The sequence below is a fragment of the Ovis canadensis genome, chromosome 6, assembly GCF_042477335.2.
Source record: "Ovis canadensis isolate MfBH-ARS-UI-01 breed Bighorn chromosome 6, ARS-UI_OviCan_v2, whole genome shotgun sequence".
NCBI classification, from domain to species: Eukaryota; Metazoa; Chordata; class Mammalia; order Artiodactyla; family Bovidae; genus Ovis; species Ovis canadensis.
Window position 1 is genome coordinate 52,000,090 of NC_091250.1, and position 24,105 is coordinate 52,024,194.

General features: G+C 40.4%; 2 protein-coding genes across 7 annotated transcripts in view; one reads left to right on the forward strand and one right to left on the reverse strand.

The window, feature by feature from the left end:
* Window positions 1-9,288: 9,288 nt before the first annotated feature.
* On the reverse strand, window positions 9,289-23,373 carry TIGD2 (tigger transposable element derived 2). 3 transcript variants are annotated; one of them, XR_011257545.1, is made up of 4 exons: window positions 22,993-23,373; window positions 22,363-22,811; window positions 12,995-13,070; window positions 9,289-9,393 (listed from the first exon to the last, which is right to left on the reverse strand). XR_011257545.1 is itself a non-coding variant. In XM_069592991.1 (2 exons), exon 2 carries the CDS (start codon window positions 21,877-21,879, stop codon window positions 20,302-20,304), a length of 1,578 nt encoding a protein of 525 aa, XP_069449092.1. In that variant the 5' UTR covers window positions 21,880-22,811; window positions 22,993-23,350; the 3' UTR covers window positions 19,962-20,301. The 3 variants fall into 3 exon arrangements, 1 of the variants encoding a protein (XP_069449092.1); XR_011257546.1 differs by having other exon boundaries at window positions 9,295-10,237; window positions 22,993-23,347; XM_069592991.1 differs by lacking the exons at window positions 9,289-9,393; window positions 12,995-13,070 and having other exon boundaries at window positions 19,962-22,811; window positions 22,993-23,350.
* Window positions 23,374-23,439: 66 nt separating this feature from the next.
* FAM13A (family with sequence similarity 13 member A) overlaps window positions 23,440-24,105 on the forward strand; it is a 337,328-nt gene continuing 336,662 nt past the window's right edge. For 2 of the 4 annotated variants that reach the window (XM_069593719.1, XM_069593720.1), the window contains exon 1: window positions 23,440-23,817. The gene's annotated coding sequence lies outside the window, so the exon portion shown is untranslated. The remainder of the gene's footprint in view (window positions 23,818-24,105) is intronic. The other 2 variants (XM_069593713.1, XM_069593714.1) reach the window with 1 other exon arrangement.

Below are 24,105 nucleotides of genomic sequence, written 5' to 3' on the forward strand. Positions count from 1 at the left end.
TTAGAATGGATTGAGTGTCTGTGTGCAGAGCACTTGAGGCACCTCTCAACTAAAAGTGGGAAAAATACTTTCTCAAGGAACTGGTCTCAGAAGAGTTTACCAAGCCCATTTTCACACAGAAGCTTGCATAATATTAACAACCAACTTCCTTTAAGAGGAAAAATATTATGTGGAAACCTTTTCATCCTTTGTTGTTGTTCAGTTGCTCAGTCATGACTGACTCTTTGCGACCCCATGGACTGCTGCACGCCAGGCTTCCCTGTCCTTCACCATCTCCTGGAGCTTGCTCAAAATCCTGGCCATCGAGTCACTGATGCCATCCAGCCATCTCATCCTCTGTCATCACCTTCTCCTCCTGCCTTCAATCTTCCCCAGCATCAGGGTCTTTTCTAATGAGTCAGCTCGTTGCATCAGGTAGCCAAAGTATTGGAGTTTCAGCTCCAGCATCAGTCCTTCCAATGAATATTCAGGACTGATTTCCTTTCAGATTGACTCGTTTGATCTTCTTGCAGTCCAAGGGACTTCAGCACCACCGTTTAAAAGCATCAATTCTTCAATGCTCAGCTTTCTATATAGTCCAACTCTCACATCCATACATGACCACTGGAAAAACCATAGCTTTGACTAGACAGACTTTATCGGCGTAGAAATGTCTCTGCTTTTTAATATTCTGTCTAGGTTGGTCATAGCTTTTCTTCCAAGGAGCAAGCATCTTGTAATTTCGTGGCTGCATTCAATATCTGCAATGATTTGGAGCCCAAGAAAAAAAACTCTGTCATTGTTTCCGTTGTTTCCCTGTCTGTTTGCCATGAAGTGGTGGGACTGGAGGCCATGATCTTAGTTTTTTGAATGTTGAGTTTTAAGCCAGTTTTTTCATTCTCCTATTTCACCTTCATCAAGAGGCTCTTTAGTTCCTCTTTGCTTTCTGTCATAAGGGTGGTGTCATCTGCCTGAGGTTATTGATATTTCTCCCAATCTTGATTCTAGCTTGGGCTTCATCCAGCCAAGCATTTTGCATGATATACTCTGCATGTAAGTTAAATAAGCAGAGTGACAATATACAACCTTGATATACTCCTTTCCCTATTTGGAACCAGTCTGTTGTTCCATGTGTGGTTCTGACTGTTGTTTCTTGACCTGCATACAGGTTTCTCAGGAGGCAGATAAGGTGATCTAGTATTTCCATTTCTTGAAGAATTTTCCACAGTTTGTTGTGATCCACACTGTCAAAGGTTTTAGCATAGTCAATGAAGCAGAAATATATGTTTTTCTGGAATTCTCTTGCTTTTTCAATGATTGAATAGATGTTGGCAATTTGATCTCTGGTTCCTCTGCCTTTTCTAAATCCAGATTGAACATCTGGAAGTTCTTGGATCATCTTGAAGCCTGGCTTGGAGAGTTTTGAGCATTTCTTTGCTAGTGTGTGAGATAAGTGCAATTGTGCAGTAATTTGAACGTTGTTTGGCATTGCTCTTCTTTGGGACTGGAATAAAAACTGACCTTTTCCAGTCCTGTGGCCACTACTGAGTATTTCATATTTGCTGGCATACTGAGTGCAGCACTTTCATAGCATCATCTTTTAGGATTTGAAATAGCTCAGCTGGAATTCCAGCACATCCACTAGCTTTGTTCCTAGTGATGCTTCCTAAGGCCGACTTGACTTTGCACTCCAAGAAGTATGGCTCTAGATGAGTTATCATACCATCACGGTTATCTGGATGACTAAGATTTTTCTGTATGGTTCCTCCATGTATTCTTGCCACCTCTTCTTAATATCTTTTTTTTCTGTTAGGTCAATACCGTTTTGTCCTTTATTGTGCCCGTGTTTGCATGAAATGTTCCCTTGGTATCTCTAATTTTCTTGAAGAGATCTTTAGTCTTTCCTATTCTATTGTTTTTCTCTATTTCTTTGGATTGTTCACTTAGGAAGGCTTTCTTCTCTCTCCTTGCTATTCTTTCGAACTCTGCATTCAGATGCTTATATCTTTCCTTTTCTCCTTTGCTTTTCAATTCTCTTTTCTCAGCTATTTGTAAAGTCTCCTCAGACAGCCTTTTTGCATTTCTTCTTCTTGAGGATGGTATTGATCACTGCTTCCTGTACAATGTTATGAACCTCTGTCCATAGTTCTTCAGGCACTCTGTTGAATCTCATCCCTTCAATCTATTTGTAACTTCCACTATATAATCATAAGGGATTTGATTTAGGTCATACCTGAATGGTCCAGTGGTTTTCCCTACTTTCTTCCAATCTGATTTCGGTATTAACCATCTTGTAATGTCCAGGTGTAGAGTCATCTCTTGTGTTGTTGGAAGAGGGTGTTTGCTATGACCAGTGCATTCTCTTGGCAAAACTCTGTTAGCCTTTGCCCTGCTTCATTGTATATAAGGTCAAACTTGCCTGTTAATTGCAAGTATCTTTTGACTTCCTACTTTTGCATGCCAGTCCCCTATGATGTAAAGGACATCTTTTTTGGTGTCCTTGCATCCTTAGGCTTTAGCAAAGCAAAAGCAGAGTATATTGTATTAGATTTCTTTCTTATTCAGTTCAGTTCAGCTCAGTCACTCAGTCATGTCCAACTCTTTGCGACCCCATGAATCGCAGCACGCCAGGCCTCCCTGTCCATCACCAACTCCTGGAGTTCATTCAAACCCACGTCCATCAATTCGGTGATGCCATCCAGCCATCTCATCCTCTGTCATCCCCTTCTCCTCCTGCCCCCAATCCCTCCCAGCGTCAGAGTCTTTTCCAGTGAGTCGACTCTTCGCATGAGGTATCCAAGGTACTGGAGTTTCAACTTTAGCATCATTCCTTCCAAAGAACACCCAGGGCTGATCTCCTTTAGAATGGACTGGTTGGATCTCCTTGCAGTCCAAGGGACTCTCAAGAGTCTTCTCCAACACCACACTTCAAAAGCATCAATTCTTCGGTGCTCAGCCTTCTTCACAGTCCAACTCTCACATCCATACATGACCACTGGAAAAACCATAGCCTTGACTAGACAGACCTTTGTGGGCAAAGTAATGTCTCTGCTTTTGAATATGCTATCTAGGTTGGTCATAACTTTTCTTCCAAGGAGTAAGTGTCTTTTAATTTCATGGCTGCAATCACCATCTGCAGTGATTTTGGAGCCCCCCAAAAATAAAGTCTGACACTGTTTCTGCTGTTTCCCCATCTATTTCCCATGAAGTGATGGGACCAGATGCCATGATCTTAGTTTTCTGAATGTTGAGCTTTAAGACAACTTTTTCACTCTCCTCTTTCACTTTCATCAAGAGGCTTTTTAGTTCCTCTTCACTTTCTGCCATAACTAACATCAATTTTTAACAAATGTTCACTTTATATAGAATTAACCTAGTTACACAATAAAAATATGTAGTTATATAATAAGAACTTTGAGTGGTCACAATGTAAATGTATTTAAAGGATATGCTATACATCAGGTAACTCTATTAGAAGTTTCAGATTTAACATAATAACTTTGTGTGAGTTATAGTTATTATTATGTTGAAGATAAAAATTAAAATTGATCAACTCGAAATATTTTCAGAATTTGGTGAATAATTTTATTTATAAAGGAGATTATTAAATTTGCTTGTTAAGTAGGCATTTTCTTATCATGTGCATTATTGAATATTCATGAAAAGGAGAAATGTCATATTACAACTATTTTTGGAAGCAGCTTTCTGTTCTGGTATTGCATAGGAACAAATTGAAATATAAGATCTGTCAAATTAGAGCATAGTTATATTCTCACATTAAATATTGAGTTCAAATTTGTTAAACTGTTTTACTCCAGTGAAAACTAAATATTTTTGTTAAAGACTTCTTGGAATATTTAAAGGGCAATATTTTGCATACAGTATGGCTTCAAATGAGTTTACATCATGTCATTATGTTACTGGGAGAGGATATTATTAAAATGTAAAGTTATTCCTAAACAAGAAGACAAAGTAATCATCTTTAGACTTTTAAAGAAATAATGGTGACTTCCATTATTATACTTACAAGAGGATGAAATGCAGAGTGATTCCAGGACTTCCACAAGGTCATGTACCTCGTCGTGGGTTAAAGCAGGTCTATGATGTATGTCTCCTATTTAGAGGCCAGAGCTGTTTCTCGTACAGCATTCTTTGTGAGCATGAATGCAGGAAGATCAGGTACTACTAGCATTTTGAGCATTTCAGTTTGTGATCTGCAGGACTCTCTCCCTCTTTGCAATCTATCTAGCATTCCAATACCAAGCCCATTAAATGCCAGTAGCACCTCCACATTCCCCCAGCTTTACAGAGATGTAATTGATAGATAACACTATGGCAAGTTTATAGTACCTGTGCTGTGCTAAGTCGCTTCAGTCATATCTGACTCTTTGAGACCCCATGGACAGTAGCCTGGCAGGCTCCTCTGTCCTCTGTCCATGGGATTCTCCAGGCAAGAATACTGGAGTGGGTTGCCATTTCCTACTTCATTATTTCCAACTCCATTATAGTATCTGCACATTCTTAAGTGCTTCTCCTAAAACAGTCCTGCCCTGACTGAGAAATACTGCATATACCAAAAGCTCATGTATTAGGAGGAAATGATTAATAATAAGACTGCCAGATGTCTTATGAAATTGTTTTACTTTCACTCTGTAATTCCTTAAGTGTGCAATGGCTCTTCTTGAAGCCTAGTGGAAGAGCTTCTGATCTTTATACTTCCATTGCCAATGTGTGTTCAGAAATGAACAATGACCACTAGGAGCTATAACTAGAAGTGAGACCTTTTTACACCTCTTTGGTTTTCACCTTGTGGATTTTTATACCTATTGTGGATTTGTTGAGAAATGCACACAAAGATGACATTATTTATCACCTATTAAATATAATCCAATCCCAAAAAATTCCAATCCCAAAGAATGGCAATGCCAAAGAATGCTCAAACTACCGCACAATTGCACTCATCTCACATGCTAGTAAAGTAATGCTCAAAATTCTCCAAGCCAGGCTTCAGCAATACATGAACCGTGAACTTCCAAATGTTCAAGCTGGTTTTAGAAAAGGCAGAGGAACCAGAGATCAAATTGCTAACATCTGCTGGATCATGGAAAAAGCAAGAGAGTTCCAGAAAAACATCTATTTCTGCTTTATTGACTATGCCAAAGCCTTTGACTGTGTGGATCACAATCAACTGTGGAAAATTCTGAAAGAGATGGGAATACCAGACCACCTGACCTGCCTCTTGAGAAACCTCTATGCAGGTCAGGAAGCAACAGTTAGAACTGGACATGGAACAACAGACTGGTTCCAAATAGGAAAAGGAGTACGTCAAAGCTGTATATTGTCACCCTGCTTATTAAACTTTTATGCAGAGTACATCATGAGAAACACTGGGCTGGAAGAAGCACAAGCTGGAATCAAGATTGCTGGGAGAAATGTCAATAGCCTCAGATATGCAGATGACACCACCCTTATGGCAGAAAGTGAAGAGGAACTAAAAAGCCTCTTGATGAAAGTGAAAGAGGAGAGTAACAAAGTTGGCCTAAAGCTCAACATTTGTAAAACGAAGATCATGGCATCTGGTCCCATCACTTCATGGGAAATAGATGGGGAAACAGTGGAAACAGTGTCAGACTTTATCTTTTGGGGCTCCAAAATCACTGCAGATGTTGACTGCAGCCATGAAATTAAAAGATGCTTACTCCTTGGAAGAAAAGTTATGACCAACCTAGATAGCATATTCAAAAGCAGAGACATTACTTTGCCAGCAAAGGTCTGTCTAGTCAAGGCTATGGTTTTTCCAGTGGTCATGTATGGATGTGAGAGTTGGACTGTGAAGAAAGCTGAGCACCGAAGAACTGATGCTTTTGAAGTGTGGTGTTGGAGAAGACTCTTGAGAGTCCCTTGGACTGCAAGAGGACCCAACCAGTCCATTCTAAAGGAGATCAGCCCTGGGTGTTCTTTGGAAGGAACGATGCTAAAGCTGAAACTCCAGTACTTTGGCCACCTCATATGAAGAGTTGACTCATTGGAAAAAGACTCTGATGCTGGGAGGGATTGGGGGCAGGAGGAGAAGGGGACGACCGAGGATGAGATGGCTGGATGGCATCACGGACTCTTTGAGTGAATTCCAGGAGATGGTGATGGACAGGGAGGCCTGGCATGTTGCGATTCATGGGGTCGCAAAGAGTCGGACACAACTGAGCAACTGAACTGAACTGAAATATAATCCGGACATGAATTTGACCAAACTCTGGGAGACAGTGGAGGACAGAGGAGCGTGGTGTGCTGCAGTCCATAAGGTTGCAAAAAGTGGGACACGACTTAGTGATTGAACAACAATGACCATTAATATAAATACATTTAATGGTTCTGATAAGAGATCTCAAGTGGAAGAGTTGGAAAATTCATTTGTATGTTAGATATCCCATCTTATCCTTTCACAGTCCTTGGTGAATAAGCTAAGTCAAGTAAGAAAATGTTTCTTTATAGTTATATAAGGGTATTGTAAAGTCATAATCCCAGTTTGATTACACAAAATGTGAGAAATTACTGTATATGTGAGTGTGTTTATTTAACCAAATACCTACCACCTTCTATGTGCCAGGCATTGTTCTAAGCACTTTACACATATTTATTCAGCTAATCCTCACAGCATCCTAAGGTAGATCTAGTCCCCAAATAAGATCTGTTTCCTCATCTATAAAATGAGGAAACAGAAATGGAGAGTGAAATCACACAGCCAGCATACAACAGAGTAAGAATTCCCACCCAGGCAGGCAGGACCCATAGTCATTTTCTTCACCACCTCACTATTATTCTGCTTCTCTACAACACAGGGATAACAAGGGAACAGAACACTGTGAAAACCAAGTTTAGGATTTGGGCCAACCAGAAGAAAACCCAAAGCTGCCACTTGCAAATCAGATGTTGTTTTGCTGCATCTGAAACAACAAGGCTTCTCAACATCTTTTTGTAGGAATTTCATGAAAATCTCGTTTTCCCAGGCCCTGGTTTTATAACCTAAATATCCAAGAGAAAAAATATATTAGTCAAAAGAGCTATATATTTGCCTTCTCTTTTTTATTAATATAAGAATGGTCTCACATATGTGAATTTTAACAGTTAAGCTTAAACAGTAATAGCAAAGTTCGAATTTTTTTCTTTCAACAAACCTGTTCCACATTTTAGGAAAACCCTGTTTAGAGGTGCCATATCCTCTTTATCAACCAGTGGTTTGAGCAGCTTCACTAGGAATAGAGAATGGTGATGGAGAAAACTAAGAACACCATTCTAGTCCCAAACAGAAAAATTTTCCTTTCAGATTGAGATTTTATGTGTGTAAATAAAATTAGTTCCTTCTCCTGGAAGCCAGAATATTACCCTTGCTATACTGGAAATGATAGCAATTTTATGTTCATTTTCATATCTATAACTCCTCTTTCCTTATAATCCATCAAAACAAAATTACTTTTATTGTGGGTATATGACTGGGATTCCACTGCGAGTGATATAATAGAGCATTTAATCTTGTATTCCCAATTCCTAAAAGAGTACCTGGAATTTAGGAAGTACTTGATTTATGTGCTGAATAAATAAATTATAGGAAAATGGCAAAAAAAAAGGAAAATATGTCTTGATCAAAATATAGAAGTAAAATATGCTTGGATACTTATTATATTTATCATTTAAACTGGTTTATATAAAAATAAAATTCTTATTGGTGACATTAGATTTCACATTTCAATTTTCTATTTTGGTGGATAGGAATGAGCATGAAAAGATCATCCAAATTTATAACTAATAAATAATTAGAGCTGTTTTGTTCTCTAACATTTTATATTGAGTAACATTTTACTTAAGTCAGCATTATTCTACATAGACCTTACATTTAATACTTTCTTCTTCTAAAATGTCAGGGTCAATTACTGACTGACAATATATTTGCCATTGTAGGTTGATGTCAAATATATATGAACCTTGCTTTAGAAAGCAAGGTCTTGCTATGCAAGAGTAAAGTAATAACTGAACATGGAGGGGAAGGGTGTGAATGTGGAAAATCTCAAAATGAGAGAAAATATCAAAGTTTACTTTTTCAATATTTTTTTCAGAGAAAACTTTAGCATCCATTCCTCCTCCTAAAATATCAAGTTAATTGTCATCCCAGTTTTATTTGAAAATCATCTCTCTTCCACACTTAGCAATGCTATTTAGAAGGGACAGTTCCTGCCCTAAGCTTGAGAGATGTGGGCACTGATTGGGTTAAGCCAGGCAGTGGAGCCCTTCTGTTGGCCACAGTTCAAGGTTAGGCACACACCATAAGCTATCAGAGACAATTAGGGATGCGGAGACATTTGCTGGAGGTGGATTTGATGCTATGAGAGCATGGTTCTTGGAGCTCAACAACAGGTTTTTGTGATGAGAGAAGCTATCACAGAAATGGGGGTGAAGCTGACTTACAGGATGCTGATCACAAAGATGGACACTATGAACATGGGTAGAGTCCTTAATCAAGCCACCTCTAAAGCCAAGCTCCCCCCTGGACTTTCAAATCTAGTACCTAATAACCTATTGCATTCCTCCTTTTAAACCAGTATGGGTTGAATTATGATGCTTGCATTACAAAGAGTCATAATGAATATAACAATGCAAGTCGGCTACTTTTCAGGCAGAAGCACAATATGGAGAAAATGTGATGGTCATTCTAAAGTACTTTGTAAAATAAAGTGGGAGAATGATCATCCAAATTGAGAAATATTGCTTATAATTTTAGTTATATTGTTATCTTTTTATTTGAAAAATGCTTTGACTTGCTGTTTTGTAAAGAATTGAAATGGACATATCTGTTTGATTTGTCTAAAAATTGTTGTGCTTTTCAATATTGTTGTTTAGTTGTTAAGTCAAGTCCAACTCTGTGCAACACCGTGGATTGTAGCCTGCCAGGCTCCTCTGTCCATGGGATTTTCTAAGCAAGAATACTGGAGTGGGTTGCCACTTCCTTTTCCAGGGGGTCTTCCCGATCCAGGAATCAAACTTGTGTCTTCAGCATATTCTTTACCACTGAGCCACCTGGGAAGCCCTGTTTCAATATTACCTGACTTTAAACTACATTCAAAGTAGTTGGAGAGAATAAATGTTTAATCCTTTGCCCTACAAAATCAAGAAGATGAATTGTTTCGATAGATCTATGAACTCTAACAGTGGGCTTCCTCTCTTTCCCCTCACCCTAGGCCTGCCTCTGAGAGGCACAAAGTGTAGTGTTTTAAAACCAAAAAAAAAAAAAAAAAAGGAAAAGTAATTTATGTTGACAACTGAATGTCCCACTTTACGCTTTTTATTTTTAAGAGGTAGGGATGTTTCAAGGTTTGCAGAGTGGAGCTAGTCGCTTTCAGTTAGATTCAAATCCAGCATAGTAGGCTGAAAAGGAAATTTAGATTAGCATTAACATTTTTAAGTGAAATTTAAGATTTACAGTGGAAAAAACTGTCTTACTGTTAATTTTCAAGGCAGTTGCTTTAGAATGTGCTTCACATGTCCCTCACGTCTTCCACAACTTTGGAGACATTGTCACGAAGTCCAGCACCGGGCCCAGGGGCTCACTCGGTGTGGCCACATGGGTCTCGCCTTCCTGCATATACCCCTCAATCCCCTTTTGTTTTCATTCCTATTCTTTTTCCCCTTTCCCTCATCTTTTCGTTCTTCCTCCCTTTGGACCAACTCCCATTTTCCTTTAGTTAAAAAGAAGGAAATAGACTTGGTATCTGGGAGTAATGAGATATACTGATGGAGGAAGAGATTCCCCTCCTCACCATCAGTGTTCTGCCACCACTGAAAGATACTGGAATTAGTTTGTACTTACCATTCTAATTTTTCTTCTCTCATTATCATCTATTTAATATTTTTAAACTGTAAAATATCACACACACACAGAAAATCACATGTGTGTATGTTTGCTCAGTCATTTCCAACTGTTTGCCACCCCACGGATGGCAGCCCACCAGGCTCCTCTGTCCATGGGATTCTCCAGGCAAGAATACTGCAGTGGGTTGCCATTTTCTTCACTAGTGTATCTTCCTGACCCAGGGATTGAACCCTCTTCTCCTCCATCTCCTGCACTGATTGGCAAGTGGATTCTTTACCACTGAGCCACCTGGAAGCCCCACATAACACATTTACTGTCATTACCTCTTCAGTTGATTGTTACTGGATTCTGCCTCCATCCCTCAGTGATCCTGCTCTGCTAAGGGTAACCATGACTTACCTGTAAATATTATATTGATAACTATATTTTAGTTTTCAAAGTTCTCTTTAGTTCCTTTCCAAATCTTTTTTTTTTTTTTTTTTTTTTTGTTTTTGTTTTTTTTTATTTTTAGTTTTTTATTTTTTACATTTTAAAATTTTTAATTCTTACATGCATTCCCAAACATGAACCCCCCTCCCACCTCCCTCCTCATAACATCTTTCTGGGTCATCCCCATGCACCAGCCCCAAGCATGCTGCATCCTGCGTCAGACATAGACTGGCGATTCAATTCACTGTTCCTTTCCAAATCTGCTTGATCTTTAAGTCTCCTATTTCTTGCTCATAGTTTAAAGCCTCTCTTTATATAAGCTAAAGTTTGCTATGTTTGCATTCTATAGTGATTCCTGTAAGTAGAGTCTCAGTGAGTCTGCTGCTGGCCTTGGTTGTTTCTGCCAGCTCTTACTTAAAGTGCCTTGTGAGATCTTATTCTTTGGAACTTTATCCATGGAAATTTTTTGAGGATGGTGTTAAAGTTGTATCCCTTCAGAGGGGATTTATGTTCATTCCTACCAACATTCTGCAACCCACACTACCTAAATTAAACTGTCAGCTGGATGGTCTAGATAGACAGAGTAAATTCATACTGGAAACCTACACAAAGTCAGGCTCATGTTTATAGATTCTCAGAAAGATATTTCTGTTCCTCTCACCCAGTAACAGGGTCAATGCAGGAGAGTTTTCTTGTTGCTCCTCCTGTGCCACAAAGTGAAAAGTGAACGTGAAAGTTGCGCAGTCGTGTCTGACTTTTTGCGACCCCATGGATTATACAGTCCATGAAATTCTCTAGGCCAGAATACTGGGTTGCCTTTCCCTTCTCTAGGGGATCTTCCCAACCCAGGGATTGAATCTGTCTTCTGCATTGCAGGTGGATTCTTTACCAGTTGAGCCACAATGGAAGCCCCCTGTGCCACAAGTTTATTTCTAATTTCTTTTCACTGAAGGTGTAAGTCTTTTGTAGTCCCAACTTTATGGGACCTTTTCTCCTCTCTCTCTGGCTTTTATTAAATAGTTTTTTTACTGTAGTTATTTGAGTGGATGATGCTGCCCCATGTCTTTATTTTGAAATGCTCGAGAACAGAACTTTTATCTTAATCATAAGTATAGTGCTCTGTATGGTATTGATTCGTTCTTTCAGCCAATCTTTATTGAACACTTTCATGCCAGGACTATTTTGTATTCTGGATATACAAAAATTGTCAAGGCTTTCAAAGTCCTTGCTGTCCTGGAGCTTAAAGTTGTTAGGTTTCATTGGAGGTGTTACAGAAAAAGCACTAGTGAAACAAATTATCCAGTGATGAGTAGTAAGAGGAAAGAAGATATAACTGTCAGCCACAAAAGAGGGTAAGGTTACATTTACAGAAATAGCAGCAAAAAGGACCGAGAGAGTTAAAATCAGCTACCTAAGGAGGCATTCTAGAACCAAATCTAGATTCAGAGTGTCAGGTAGGGCTCAAAAGGAGAACAAACTGGCTTAACTGGAATAGAAAAGTCTACAAGTCGAAAGCTAAGCAATAGCCCAACACCACTTGTAGTGTTCTTGAATGTCTTGCTTTTTACCACAGCTCTGCCATGTGTACATACACCATTTAAGAGCACTTGCAAATAAGATGATGACAATGGCTCTGAGGGGTACCTCCTTCCCCAAGCTTCTCCCTCAAAAGACGGGGACCTGCTCATCTCTGCCTGCATTTCAGTCCCCTATTTTTAGTCTTACTCCTTCAAACATTCACATGTGCTTCTCTACTTTTGTGTGTCTTTTCATTCTCTATTTTTCCTCTATTCTTTTAGATTTCCTAATTATTCTAAAGAGATGACTCTTTGGGGGCCCCTAGATAGCTTCAGGGTGGGGGTTGCTTTTATTAGCAACTTGGGACTTTCAGACCCATCTCCCAACCTTGGGGTAAATGAAGGCACTGGAGATTAAGTTAATCATCTATGGTCATTGATTTAAGCAGCCATGCCTGTTTATAGGATTAAAGCTCCATTAAAAGCCCCTAAGCAACAGGGTTTAGGAAGCTTTCAACCTGGGAAACACATCCATGTACCAGGAGGGTGGCCCACCCACCTCCACAGGGACAGAGGCTCCTATTCTTAGGACCCTTCTGGACCTTACCCTACTTGTCACTATATCTGACTGTTCACTTGTATCCTTTAAAATAAAGTGTAATAGTACTTGGGGGATTGTGGGAACCCCCAGTTTTGTAGTCAAGTCAGACAGAAGTGAGAGTAACCTGGGGTCCTGATACTTGCCACTAACATCATAAGTGAGGGCAGTCTTATGGAGATGAGCCCTTAAACCTGTGGGGTCTGGCTCCATTAGTTAGGGTCAGAACTGCAGGACATCTAGTTAGTGTCAGTTATTTTGGTTTCAGGAGGGGAAAATACCCTCCAGGCCCCTACCAAACTTGATACCAATACTGTAATCATACCTTTAATAAACATCATGTTGGAATCATATTCATTTGTTACTAGAAGGTAATCTGCATTCCTCATATTTATTCCCCCGATCCCCCTGAAGACTCAACTAACTGTTTCAATGGCAAGAACCCTTCCCAGTCCTCATCAAAATTTATCTTTCTCTCATATTTTATTTCTCTATAATTTATCTTTAATCAGACACTTTCACAATCTGCTTTGTGTTAGAACAGGAAAGGAATGCACAAAGAACAACAAATTATGGAATAGGTACAGGGTGTAGGGACAGCGTACAACATACCTGATCACTACTCCTCAAAACTGTCAGCGTCATCAAAACAAGTACATTCTGCGAAACTGTTACAGCCAAAAGGAGCCTAGAGAGATATGAAAACTAAATGTAATGTGATGAGATCCAGGAATAGAAAACAATATTAGGTTAAAACTAAGGAAATATGAATTAGTTACAGAAAAACAAACAAAAACCTATTAAGTTACATGGATAGAACATATAAACAAACAAAATGTGTTATTCTTAAATAATGTATAAATTTAACATAATTAATTCACATATAAATTTTTAAATGATTTATTTTTATATATTTTTAAAATACATAAATTTTATATAATTTAATCTTTTAATGATTAATTCACATATAAATCACTAGAAGTTTGACCAGTAAAAATCACTATTTGGCTACACTTTGATAGCTCTATAATTTACTTAAATGAAATAAACAAAATAAGGTAGTATGCATTTAAAAAACATGCAATAGTTAAAAGGATTACCCTATCTTTACTCCTAACTTAGTAAAACACAAGTCTATGCAAGAGCAATCCACAGCATTATGAAAAAAACATTTCTAAAGTTAGATTACCTTTTAAATATCTAACTTTTGTATGTTCATATGCTTTTATAAAAACATATCTATTAAAAGCAGTTTTTATGTACACCATTAGCTCTAGTTCTATTTTCCAAAAAAAAGGCGATTTACAACAAAATTTATATTTCATACAACCTAGAAGATATAATTATTTTACATACCACTAAGAAAAACAAATGCTGTCAACTAACTGTAAGACATGATTGATTGTACGAAGTATCCCAGTTTTGCAGGAATTAAACTGTTCATCTTTAGAATCAGTGAAATACAGTAGTTTTTCTCATGGTGGAAACATTTTTATTACATATTGTGCCAATTTAATTAGAGAGTATAGTTTATGGTACTGAATATTTGTGTAGAGCAGGAGAAAACCCTTTGTTCTCTAGTTTTTATAGAAAAATAATTTAGGTATTTCATATGGTAAGGTAAAATATCTTATTAATGCAATGAGGGGAGACACAAACTCCCCTAACACTAAAATAAGTTACCAAATGGCCCCCAAAATCTGATTTTTGGGGAAACAAAAATAAAAAAATGGAAATACTGTTCCCTACAAATTGTCCAACAATAACAATTTTAAAAAAAAACAACTTTGTGAGTTAGCTTTGTGTCATGATTATTACACTGAAACAGCTTACAATATGTTAGTTTGGATTAGATCACATAGATTATCAACACTCCTATTGAATTCATCTCTTAAGTTACATTTTTAAAGCCAAAAAAGTAATCTAAAAAATCTGGGTTCTCCATCAAAATAAATTAACACAGCAAGTTTATATGCATTTCTCATTTAGAAAAAAATAGTATCTTTAAGATTTTATTCTGTTATATGACTTTTTTTAAAAAATCAATTGCTTCAATGATTGGAAAAAAAGAACTTTTTCTTAGGCTTTCTTTTCTTAGGTTCAAAGGTAATTGTGTTTTCTTGGTACGTAAGTTCCAGATGATCAACATATTCTGAAATGTAGGAAAGAATTGGGTATCTGTTGGTCTTAGAAGAAATTACACATGATTTGGTTTTAAGTTCAGCTGTTAAGGTTTCTCTTGAGAATAAAAGCACTCTTGATAGTTACTTCACACATTAATGAGGCTGAGTGTTACAGGAAATTTTTTCTCAAGAAAAAAGTTAAATGTTCCAAAATCTCACTGATTTCTTTAATATCTGTATAGTAAGTCTAATATATCATATCCCCCAGTGATTTAATTAGCTACAGTGATATTAGCCATTCATTACAGAGTCACTATGGATATACAAACACCCAAACTTCTATGTTTGAAGTTCTAGGGATATTCATAAATTACACCTAAAATTCCACAAAGGAACTACACTAAGTATGTTCATATCCATCTTTAGGTTAACCAAAAAATGTGGAAGACAGTATGCCTTACACATTTCATTATGCATTTATAGCACCTTTTGTTTCTGACTTTCTAAATATCCTAAACAAGTACTCTCTTGACATGGGTACACAAACCAGACAAGTTTGGGGCAACCTAGACCAGGAGGAAGAGTAGAGTCAGGAACAAGGATAGGCTCCAGTGCCCCCCACCCCCAGTGATTTCCATGTAGAAAGGATGTTGGCCACCCTGGTAACAAGAGGAAGGAGGCATGGTTGGATATACTTCTTCCCCCAGATCTGATCTTTTGGTCAGAAGAAAATTTAAAAGATGCCCTCATGATGACTGTGCCTGTCAGTTGCATGGAGCTACACTGAAGGATTTTTCTGAGCCTGATAGATTCACAGTGATATGCAGCTGCCTGGGGACTGATGCTGGTGGATGCATTCCCTGGAATGACACACACTCAGCTAAAGGTGGTTTTAAGGAAGACCTCGGCAGAGAGCCTCACGGATTCCTGCAATCTGCATATCCGAGGGGGAGGGAGGGGTGTAAAGAGGACCTCTGCTTCCTGCAAGTGCTGTGATCCCTGTCCTTGTCTCAGATAGCAGTGTTTGGTTGGGTCTCTGCCAGCTTCCTGTGGGAACTCCCTCTGAAAGGGGTATTATACATCCCCAAATTGGTATTAAGGATCACACATGCCTGGTACATAGTAGACATTCAGGACATGAACTGGGAATACTCCTTGTCCTCTAGGAGACAGAATCTCAGTAAGGGTCCTCCCACCTGTATCAAGCAAGCAGGTGCTGGGTTGGACTCCAGCACGGAGTGGGATTGGGATTGCCATCCAGCCCTCGGAGGTGCAGTCTGGAGGAAGCCCCTACCCATGGTCACTAGGCCACACTGTCAGAGCTAAGAGAAGCACCTTCTACTTCCTTCTTGGCCGCCTAGTGACTGTGTGACCTGGGGCAGATGAAAACCCCTTCTCAGGGTCTTGGTAGGGAAACCATCTAACTTCTCTTCTAAGTTGGGACATTTGAGAGTAAAAAGGGCATTATAACACACCGGACAATCACATAAACCAGGGATGCTGCTGAGCAAACCAGGCCCGGTGACCTTGGACTCATCGTTACATGGGGGACTGTGCTGATAGTGCTGCTTCCTGACCGGGTGCCACTCTGCTCCTCCAGTTCCCCCTGTTTACACAAGCAGTTTGCATTTCTGCCTTTAGCATACAAGCTCATCATCTCACAAGGATGCCTTCAGCTGCCTGGAAGAACCCGTTTCTCTGTGAGCCCTGTAATCCCAGAACACTGCTAAAGCAGGGACTCCCCCGCCACCCCCATGTTTTGACTGCTGGATGAGGCCTTATGGTGACTGACGGCACACACTGTATTTTTAAGGTTCTGAGGAATTCAGCACTGCCCTCTCACTTGTGCAGGCACCCCAGTGAACATTCCCCATGATAAGGCAGTGCCCTAGACCTCAACAAGGATGAATAGCCCTAGGTGCCTAATAATGGTGTTTATGCATGCTTGGAGTGTGCCCATTTAGCCTGCAACCCTTTTACATATGAAGAAACTTGGGGTTCAGAGAGGTCTGGAAAGTTGTCAAGGTTATCTAAGGAGAAGACAGAGAAGCTGGTATTTGGACAGAAGACCCTGGTGGGCTACACAGTCCATGGGGTCACAAACAGTCAGACATAACTTAGCTACTGTGTAACAACAATCACCTTCATTCTGCTTGGCCAGAGTTTCACAGTGTTGTTGCTCAGTCGCTAAGTCATATCTAATTCTTTGCGACCCCATGGACTGTAGCCCGCCAGGCTCCTCTGTCCATGGGATTTCCCAGGCAAGGATACTGAGGTGCGTTGCCATTTCCTTCTCCAGGGAATCTTCCTGGATCAGGGATGGAACCCACATCTCCTTCAGTGGCAGAAGATTCTTTACCACTGAGCCACCAGGGAAGCTCTTCACAAAGTGTGCCAATGATAATATATAAGATAATCTGGGGATACAGATGGTTATTTTTTTAAAAGTTTATATTTATCTGAACTAGAAAGAAACTGCAACTGACACATAAGACCTATGATTTTGCTTAGGATGGAGCTAAAGCATATGTTTAAATGAGAAAAGGTCAACTTTGTGAAAGCATTAGTAAGTGGACCTAGTACTCCTGAAGGCAGGCTAAATTTGGAATGCAGGTCCTAGCTTTGATTTGTAGTATGTTGTGTGGCTCTGGCCACAGCACTGGAGGCAGAGGGTCTCTGAGATCGTGACCTAAATAGCTGTGCCCTGCTTCATGTCTGGAGAAGGCAATGGCACCCCGCTCCAGTACTCTTGCCTGGAAAATCCCATGGACCAAGAAGCCTGGTAGGCTACAGTCCATGGGGTCGCGAAGAGTCGGACACGACTGAGCGACTACACTTTCACTTTCCACTTGCATGCACTGGAGAAGGAAATGGCAACTCACTCTAGTGTTCTTGCCTGGAGAATCCCAGGGACGGCAGAGCCTGGTGGGCTGCCATCTATGGGGCCACACAGAGTTGGACACGACTGAAGCGACTTAGCAGCAGCAGCAGCAGCAGCTTCATGTCTGCTGTGCCACTTAGTCCATGATCTTACTAAGTCGGGAAATGCATAATGAAGTGACCAGAGAGTTCAGTCTGAAGCTAGATTGAAAACAAAAAAGAATCCCAGAACAAGAGTGCCATTATAATCCTATAATTCTGCTTGAATTGACTGTGGCACTGATCTGGGTCTTGCCAACTCTATTATATTTCCCGAGCACTCAAAGGTTTCCCGTCAACTCCTATATTATTCTCTGAAATTGAATTATGAAATAGTAAATATTACCACTACACAATTTTTTTTAAAGTATACTCACAGTTGCCAAACACTTTCCATTTGGTCTGAGTTCTGTTAGTCTTACAAATCCTCTAAAAAAATAAGCACTTTTATAAATGGAAAATATATCAACTTCCATTTATAAATTTATTTAAAAATAAATTTGTGGATATTTTTGTTTACAGAGCACAAAGTCAAATGAGAGCACATTATTTCTGGGCTTCTTAAACTAGGATACATATTAGGAGCAAGGGGTGAACCAAGATAACACAATGTGTTGTCCTAGAGAATATAATTAATACAACAATACCTGCTAAAGGAAAAACTTTTTTGAATTACAATTAATTATGGAATTAGAATGTACCATTTATATCATTATGATAAAACAGAATTAAACCATTTCAATGTCATGACTGAAAGAAGTTTGAGAAGTTTTTGTTAGTAAAAAAGCTGTGTGTGTGAAAAATGCAAAGCAGTATTCAAACATGTCATTTCCAGGTTTCAGAATCTGTTCGCCTCCACGAAGACAAACAGCTTCAGGGCTTATTTACATAAAGTTTCATTTCCTCAGGCCTTTTTAGAAGATGAAATATGTATTAATAATAATGTATGAATTCTCTCAAAGAAAATATCTTCTTAGAGGTTTTCTGAAAAGGCTTCTCTCGAACTTAAAATTTCTGCTTTGTCAAAAGGCAGAATTCTGAGCTCTAACAGTCCTCATGATGGACTGTCAGAGCTTCTAAAATCTCAAATCAGTCACAACAAACCTCCCTACATATGGCTGAACCTGATTACTGTAAAGTCTCCTGTGACATTTCTTTTGCTCTGATGTTCTACTGATCTGTTAGTTTAGTTTGATATTTTAAGTCTTCTGCTAACTGCTATTTTATCTGCTTTAGAGATATTTTATTACTTCAGTGAACGAGGCCAATATTAGTAACAGATTCTATGAACAAAGCCACTATGTATGTTATTAGCAGGCCTGGAGCAAAGAAACTATAATTCCATTCCCATTTCCTTTTATAATTCAAACTAAGATGTCTTAAATATGCCTGCATACCCCATTGTGCCTAGCAGTAGATGGTCAGGAAATGACTTCTAAATTGGATTAACCTTCCAGTTTTCACTGAAATACATTATGATTGTATTTCACCTGAATCTAGTCACTTGCATCTCTTTAACTTACCTCCCTTTAAAATGTAGCTACATTGACATGAATCCGCCACGAGTATATACGAGCATCAAATCAATGTATGGCAAAACCAATACAGTATTGTAAAGAAAAATAAAGTAAAAATAAAATTTAAAAAATAATAATAATAATAAAATGTAGCTACATAAGGGATCCGCTGAGCACACTTCTGAAACTCATTATTTCTGCAACTCAGTAACAGTAGCTAACACTCCGAGAACTTATTCTGAGCCAGGTTCTTTTCTAAGTCTCTATGACTTTAAAATCCATTTATTAACTCATGTATTCCTCATAAAAACTCCTGCAGGCAGGTATTATTCCTGTTTTACAGATGGATTAAGTATCTTGCCCATGGTCCCTCAGCAGTGTAGGCTGTTTCTCAGGTTTGATTTAATGTCAATCCATTGTTCATGTGATGGTCCCACAAATGCGGTGTTTGCTTATATTCCCAGTATTAATTCTTATGGGGAATGCAAATGATGTACTGGGAAGCTTTAAAGTGTTATATCAAATAGCTTATTAAAAACTACTGACATATCTCTACTAATAAAGGATCAAAATGACAGCTAATACAATTTAACCCTCACTCTCTCCTAACAGCAATGATTTGGAAAATGCAATCTATTTTTCTGGAAGAGTGATGGCATGCATTCCACAACTATGAAGGAACTCTCCCCACTGTCACATGAAATAAACGTGAAGTGCAAGCCCTTTCCCTGAGGATGCTTTAACCTGATTTTCTTCTTCCCTCATTACATTCAGAGACAGCTAATCTGAACTGCTGGCTGTCCAAATACTGTCGGTACAGAATGCCATATTTCAGGCTTTAAACTATTTCCCTTAAGTTCTCTGCTTTCATAGTGAAATACATGTACTTCAAGTATAATCTTTACTGAGTTCTACAATTTTCAGCAGGTAGAAAAAAACCATAGACATGGAAACTTACCCTCCCCAACACACACAACATATTTCAGTTTGGAAACTGAAGTTCAGAGAAAGTCATAAAAATTCAATTTAAGAAAGATTTATTGATTGCCTATAGTGTGAGAGGTCCTCTATTAGACAATGACATTCAGGCACAAAACAGACACAGGCACCCTGGCCTCAGGTACCTTATGATCTAAATTAGTACAATACAGATTAGGAACAGTAGACAAACAAGGTACATGTCAACTTCCCAGAATCGACATTCAAGTGCAGTAATTTACGTAATCCAAAATGGCATCTAATTCTAAAGTCATTTATAAAATGCATTTGGCTTTGAAATCCACAGCACTTCAAATAAGAAATTAAGTTCCACTGCAGATAAAGTCACAAAGATGCAAATACATGGAAACTCTTAAGAGCCTTATTGATGACTTTTGTTATTCTGGATCTTCTGTTTTCTTCTTATTATGGTTCGAAGCCTTCGCAATACCAGTTTATCAGACAGAAGCATGTCATCTTGTTGTTCTAAATAATCTAGTAAATTTTCGGTCCATTCAAGTGCAGCTTTATGGCTAATATGCTTCTCTGGATTCAGTTCTGTTTTTCTAGTCTTACTGGAAGGCTTGGTCTCAGCAGGCCTGGCCTGGTCCTCCACACCTTCACTGTCAGTTAGGACCTGACAGCTTGAATCATTACTCCGAGAGTCAAACCACTGATCAATATTTTCAAGGTCAACATGTTCACAGTCTTCTGTGTTCTGTAAAACTGTTGCTAAGTTAGCTGCTAAAATGGCTCCTTCATCAATGTTCATGCCTGAATTCTCTTCAGTGCCAGGGAAAAGTTTTTTCCACGCTTTGGTTATGGTACTTGACTTTATCATGTTCCAAGCTCTCGACACTTCATAAATTGCATCTAACACTGTCAAGTTCTTCCAGAACATTCTGGGGTCAATTCCTTCATCCATGTATTTCTGGAGAAGTCCTGCTCGGTAGTATCTTTTTACTGTGGCTAGAACTCCTTGGCTCATAGGTTGAATGAGACTTGTGACATTTGGTGGTAAATATTTCACAATTATTCTGCCATCATTTGAACTCAACAATTCTTCATTTGCATGTGCTGGAGGAAAGTCCAAAAGGAGCACTGCTTTTTCTAGAAGCCCCTTGGATTTCAAATGCTTCTGTACCTGTGGCACAAAGTATTTTTCAAACCACTGTCTGAAAACAGAATGTTCTATCCATGCACTTTTTTGACTGAAATAAGTGACAGGAAGGTTTGAAAGGTCAGCTCCTTTGAATGCACGAGGTTTTTTTGCTTTTCCCACAACACAAAGATTAAGTTTGTGTAAACCAGTGGCATTTGCACAACACATAATGATGATTCTCTCTCGGCTTGATCTATAACCAGAACTCTGCTCAGTTTCAAGAGCTAATGTCCTTGATGGTAGACATTTCCAGAACAATCCAGTTTGATCAGCACCATAAATTTGTTCTGGTTGTAGATTCTCTCTCTCGACGAATGCCTGAAAGTTACCACAAAACTCACTGGCAGCAGTTTCATCTCCTTTTAATTTTGTTCCTTTACCAGCTGCCTTTGGAATACCATGGCGCTGCTTGAATCGAGTCAGCCAGCCAGAGGATGCATTAAAATCACCTTCCATCCCCAGAGCATCAAAAAAGAACTTGGCTTGCTTTGCACAAATCGTTCCTGACACTGGAATTCCATCTGTTTTCTGTTGGTTAAACCACTCTATCATGACTCTGTCAAGTTCTTCATATGTGGACGACTTCATAGATTTACGTTTGGATACCCCACTTGTAGGATCTGAACTGTTGGCATAGTTTATTATCCTTTCTTTGTTCTTTTTAATATCACGAACTGTGGATTCACCAATTCCATACACCACAGAAAGCTTTTTGAAAGAGATGCCCTCCTCCAATTTCTTAATAATGTCAAGCTTGTCCTTAATTGTCAACACCACACGCTTTCGTTTCCCCAACATTGTATCTAATATTTTAGAGGATTACTACAACAAGATCTTTCACAAGTTAGATTTGGACACAATGAGATTTTAAAAATGGTGTTTTAAGATCCCTTTCCTGCCCCACTAGGACCTAGATGGACAGTGTGTTGGCCAATTTCCAGGCCAAGCCTATGTGACTCTCTTCAGTTTGCTCTTTTAAAATTTACAAACTTAAAACAACAAAGACTAGCTCCAATTAATCCTATCTTCTATCTTGCTTCTCCTAAGTTTACGATCTTTTCATGAACTGTGATCTCAATGGTGATGACAAGCCATACTGTATCAGCAAGGTCTCTAAAACAGTCCTATTGTGTACCTAATTGTTTTTGCCATCCAATGGGTGAGGCTCTATGTTAAAGGAACTAAGACACTGGTGGACGAATTTGGAGAAATGTGCTAGGGAACAAAGTTTTTAAGACAGGACTTGCAAACTTAATAAGAAATTATAATGGGAAAACTCACCCCCTGACTGCTGTCCTTGTCAGGCAGTGCACTGTATGGAATGCTGCCTCCCCGGGCAAGGACTGCTACAGGTTACGCAAGAGAGTGATTATGGAAATCATAGGCAAGCAGGAGAAGGCAAGCTGAACAGAAGTGAGCAGTGCAAACAAGGCTGAGAGTGGACAAGCAAGAAACTCTGTACTTTAACAGGACACAAACTTCTACCTAATGTGTTTGGCAACTGAAAAGGGAAAAGGCTGACCAGAAGTGGTGTCACATGATTAAAATAGAAAGCATTAAAAAAAAAAAAAAAAAAACTTCATTGGCAGAAACCAGGACTCATGGTAGAGAGTATGGGGTGGAAGGCTCAGTGAAGATGTTACGATAATCCTGGTGAAAGATGATCCTCGATGGGCCAACAGAAGCAGTTCCTGTCGGGGGCTGTATAGGCACTCCAAGTCTCCGAAAACCTAAAGGAAAATACCAAAAACATTTTTCGTTCAATATCAGGGTCTGTGGCATTACCCACACCTATCCTGCAACTGTGTTGAGAAAATTAACGCCTCCTACGAATGTGATGGCTAAATACAACAAACACTGCTTTGGGGCATTACACACACAGTGTCAAGGAGCGGGACCTGAATTGCCTACCTCCTGAAATTAAGAGGTCAGAGAGCAGCCGTGTTAGCGAGGGCCTTTCCCCGCAGAAACGCGGGACGTCTTTGCTCATGGAGAGGGAGCCCGGATTCCTCCGTGGTCGCCAGCAACCAGGATGTCACCACCGAAGCCAGCCAGCGAGGGAGAAGGCGCTTGGCCCGGGGGACACCAGTCCGCGGGCCGGGGGCATCGCTCTCCGCCTGAGACCAGACCAATCTGGGAGCAAATGGAGTCTCCCGAGGGAGGCTGACACCGGCAGCGCGGCGGCGGCCAGCAGCGAGCGTCGCCGCCGGAGCCGGAAGGCGGGGGATTAGGGGGCACGCGCGCGCCCCCGCAGGAACGTTGTGTCGGCGAGGGGGCGGGGCCTGCGCGAGCGAGCGCGCGCGGCCCGGGGGCGGGGTCTCAGGGGGCGGGGTCTCGGGCGAGCGGGTGGGAGGAGGCGGGCCCAACCTCCTTGGAGTCTCAGGGCGTCGCGTGGCTTCTGCTAAGGGCCGGGCTGCTCCAACCTGCAGACTGCTTCGCCCGCCAGCAGGGAGCGGTGCAAGCTCACCTTGTCTTAGCCCTTTTCCCAGTGTCCCGGCTCTGTGGGCGAGGCTTCCCCCCACTCTTACGGGGAATAAAAATCGCACCCTCGGAGGGCTCGCGGGAAAGCTGCGCCGCCTCGGGTGCCTTGAGCGGGATGCGAATGGGGCAGGGCGAGCGCACGTGGAGCTTGTTTACAAATAGCGGCCCGGGCGTCCGCGCCTTGCAGCGGACTCCCGGGAGTCCCCAGCCTGCCCGCCAGGACAGGACGAGCCGGAGCAAGAATCCCGAGTCAAGGTATAAGCGGGGGGACGCGGCTGCTGGCCGAAGGCAGGGAGGCTGGCTCCCCGTGGGGAAAGGGGTCAGGCGAGGACGTAGGGCTTAGCTCGGCAACATGCATCCGAGCGAGCCCCGGAGGGGTGGGGCCGCCGCCGAGGGCGGTCAAACTGCGTGTCGGGTCCCCTTCCTGCTGGGTTGCTCGTGGGTGCTCAGTCTCTGTAGAAGCGACTCTGTGCGAAGCTGACGCAGCTTGGGAGACGCGAGAGCCTGTGGGAAGCTCCCTTGTGAATTTCATGCCGCTCCCTT

Bases quoted from the DNA above. Each gene is read 5' to 3' on its own strand.
- TIGD2 (XM_069592991.1), bottom strand. From the start codon at position 21,879: ATGTTGGGGAAACGAAAGCGTGTGGTGTTGACAATTAAGGACAAGCTT.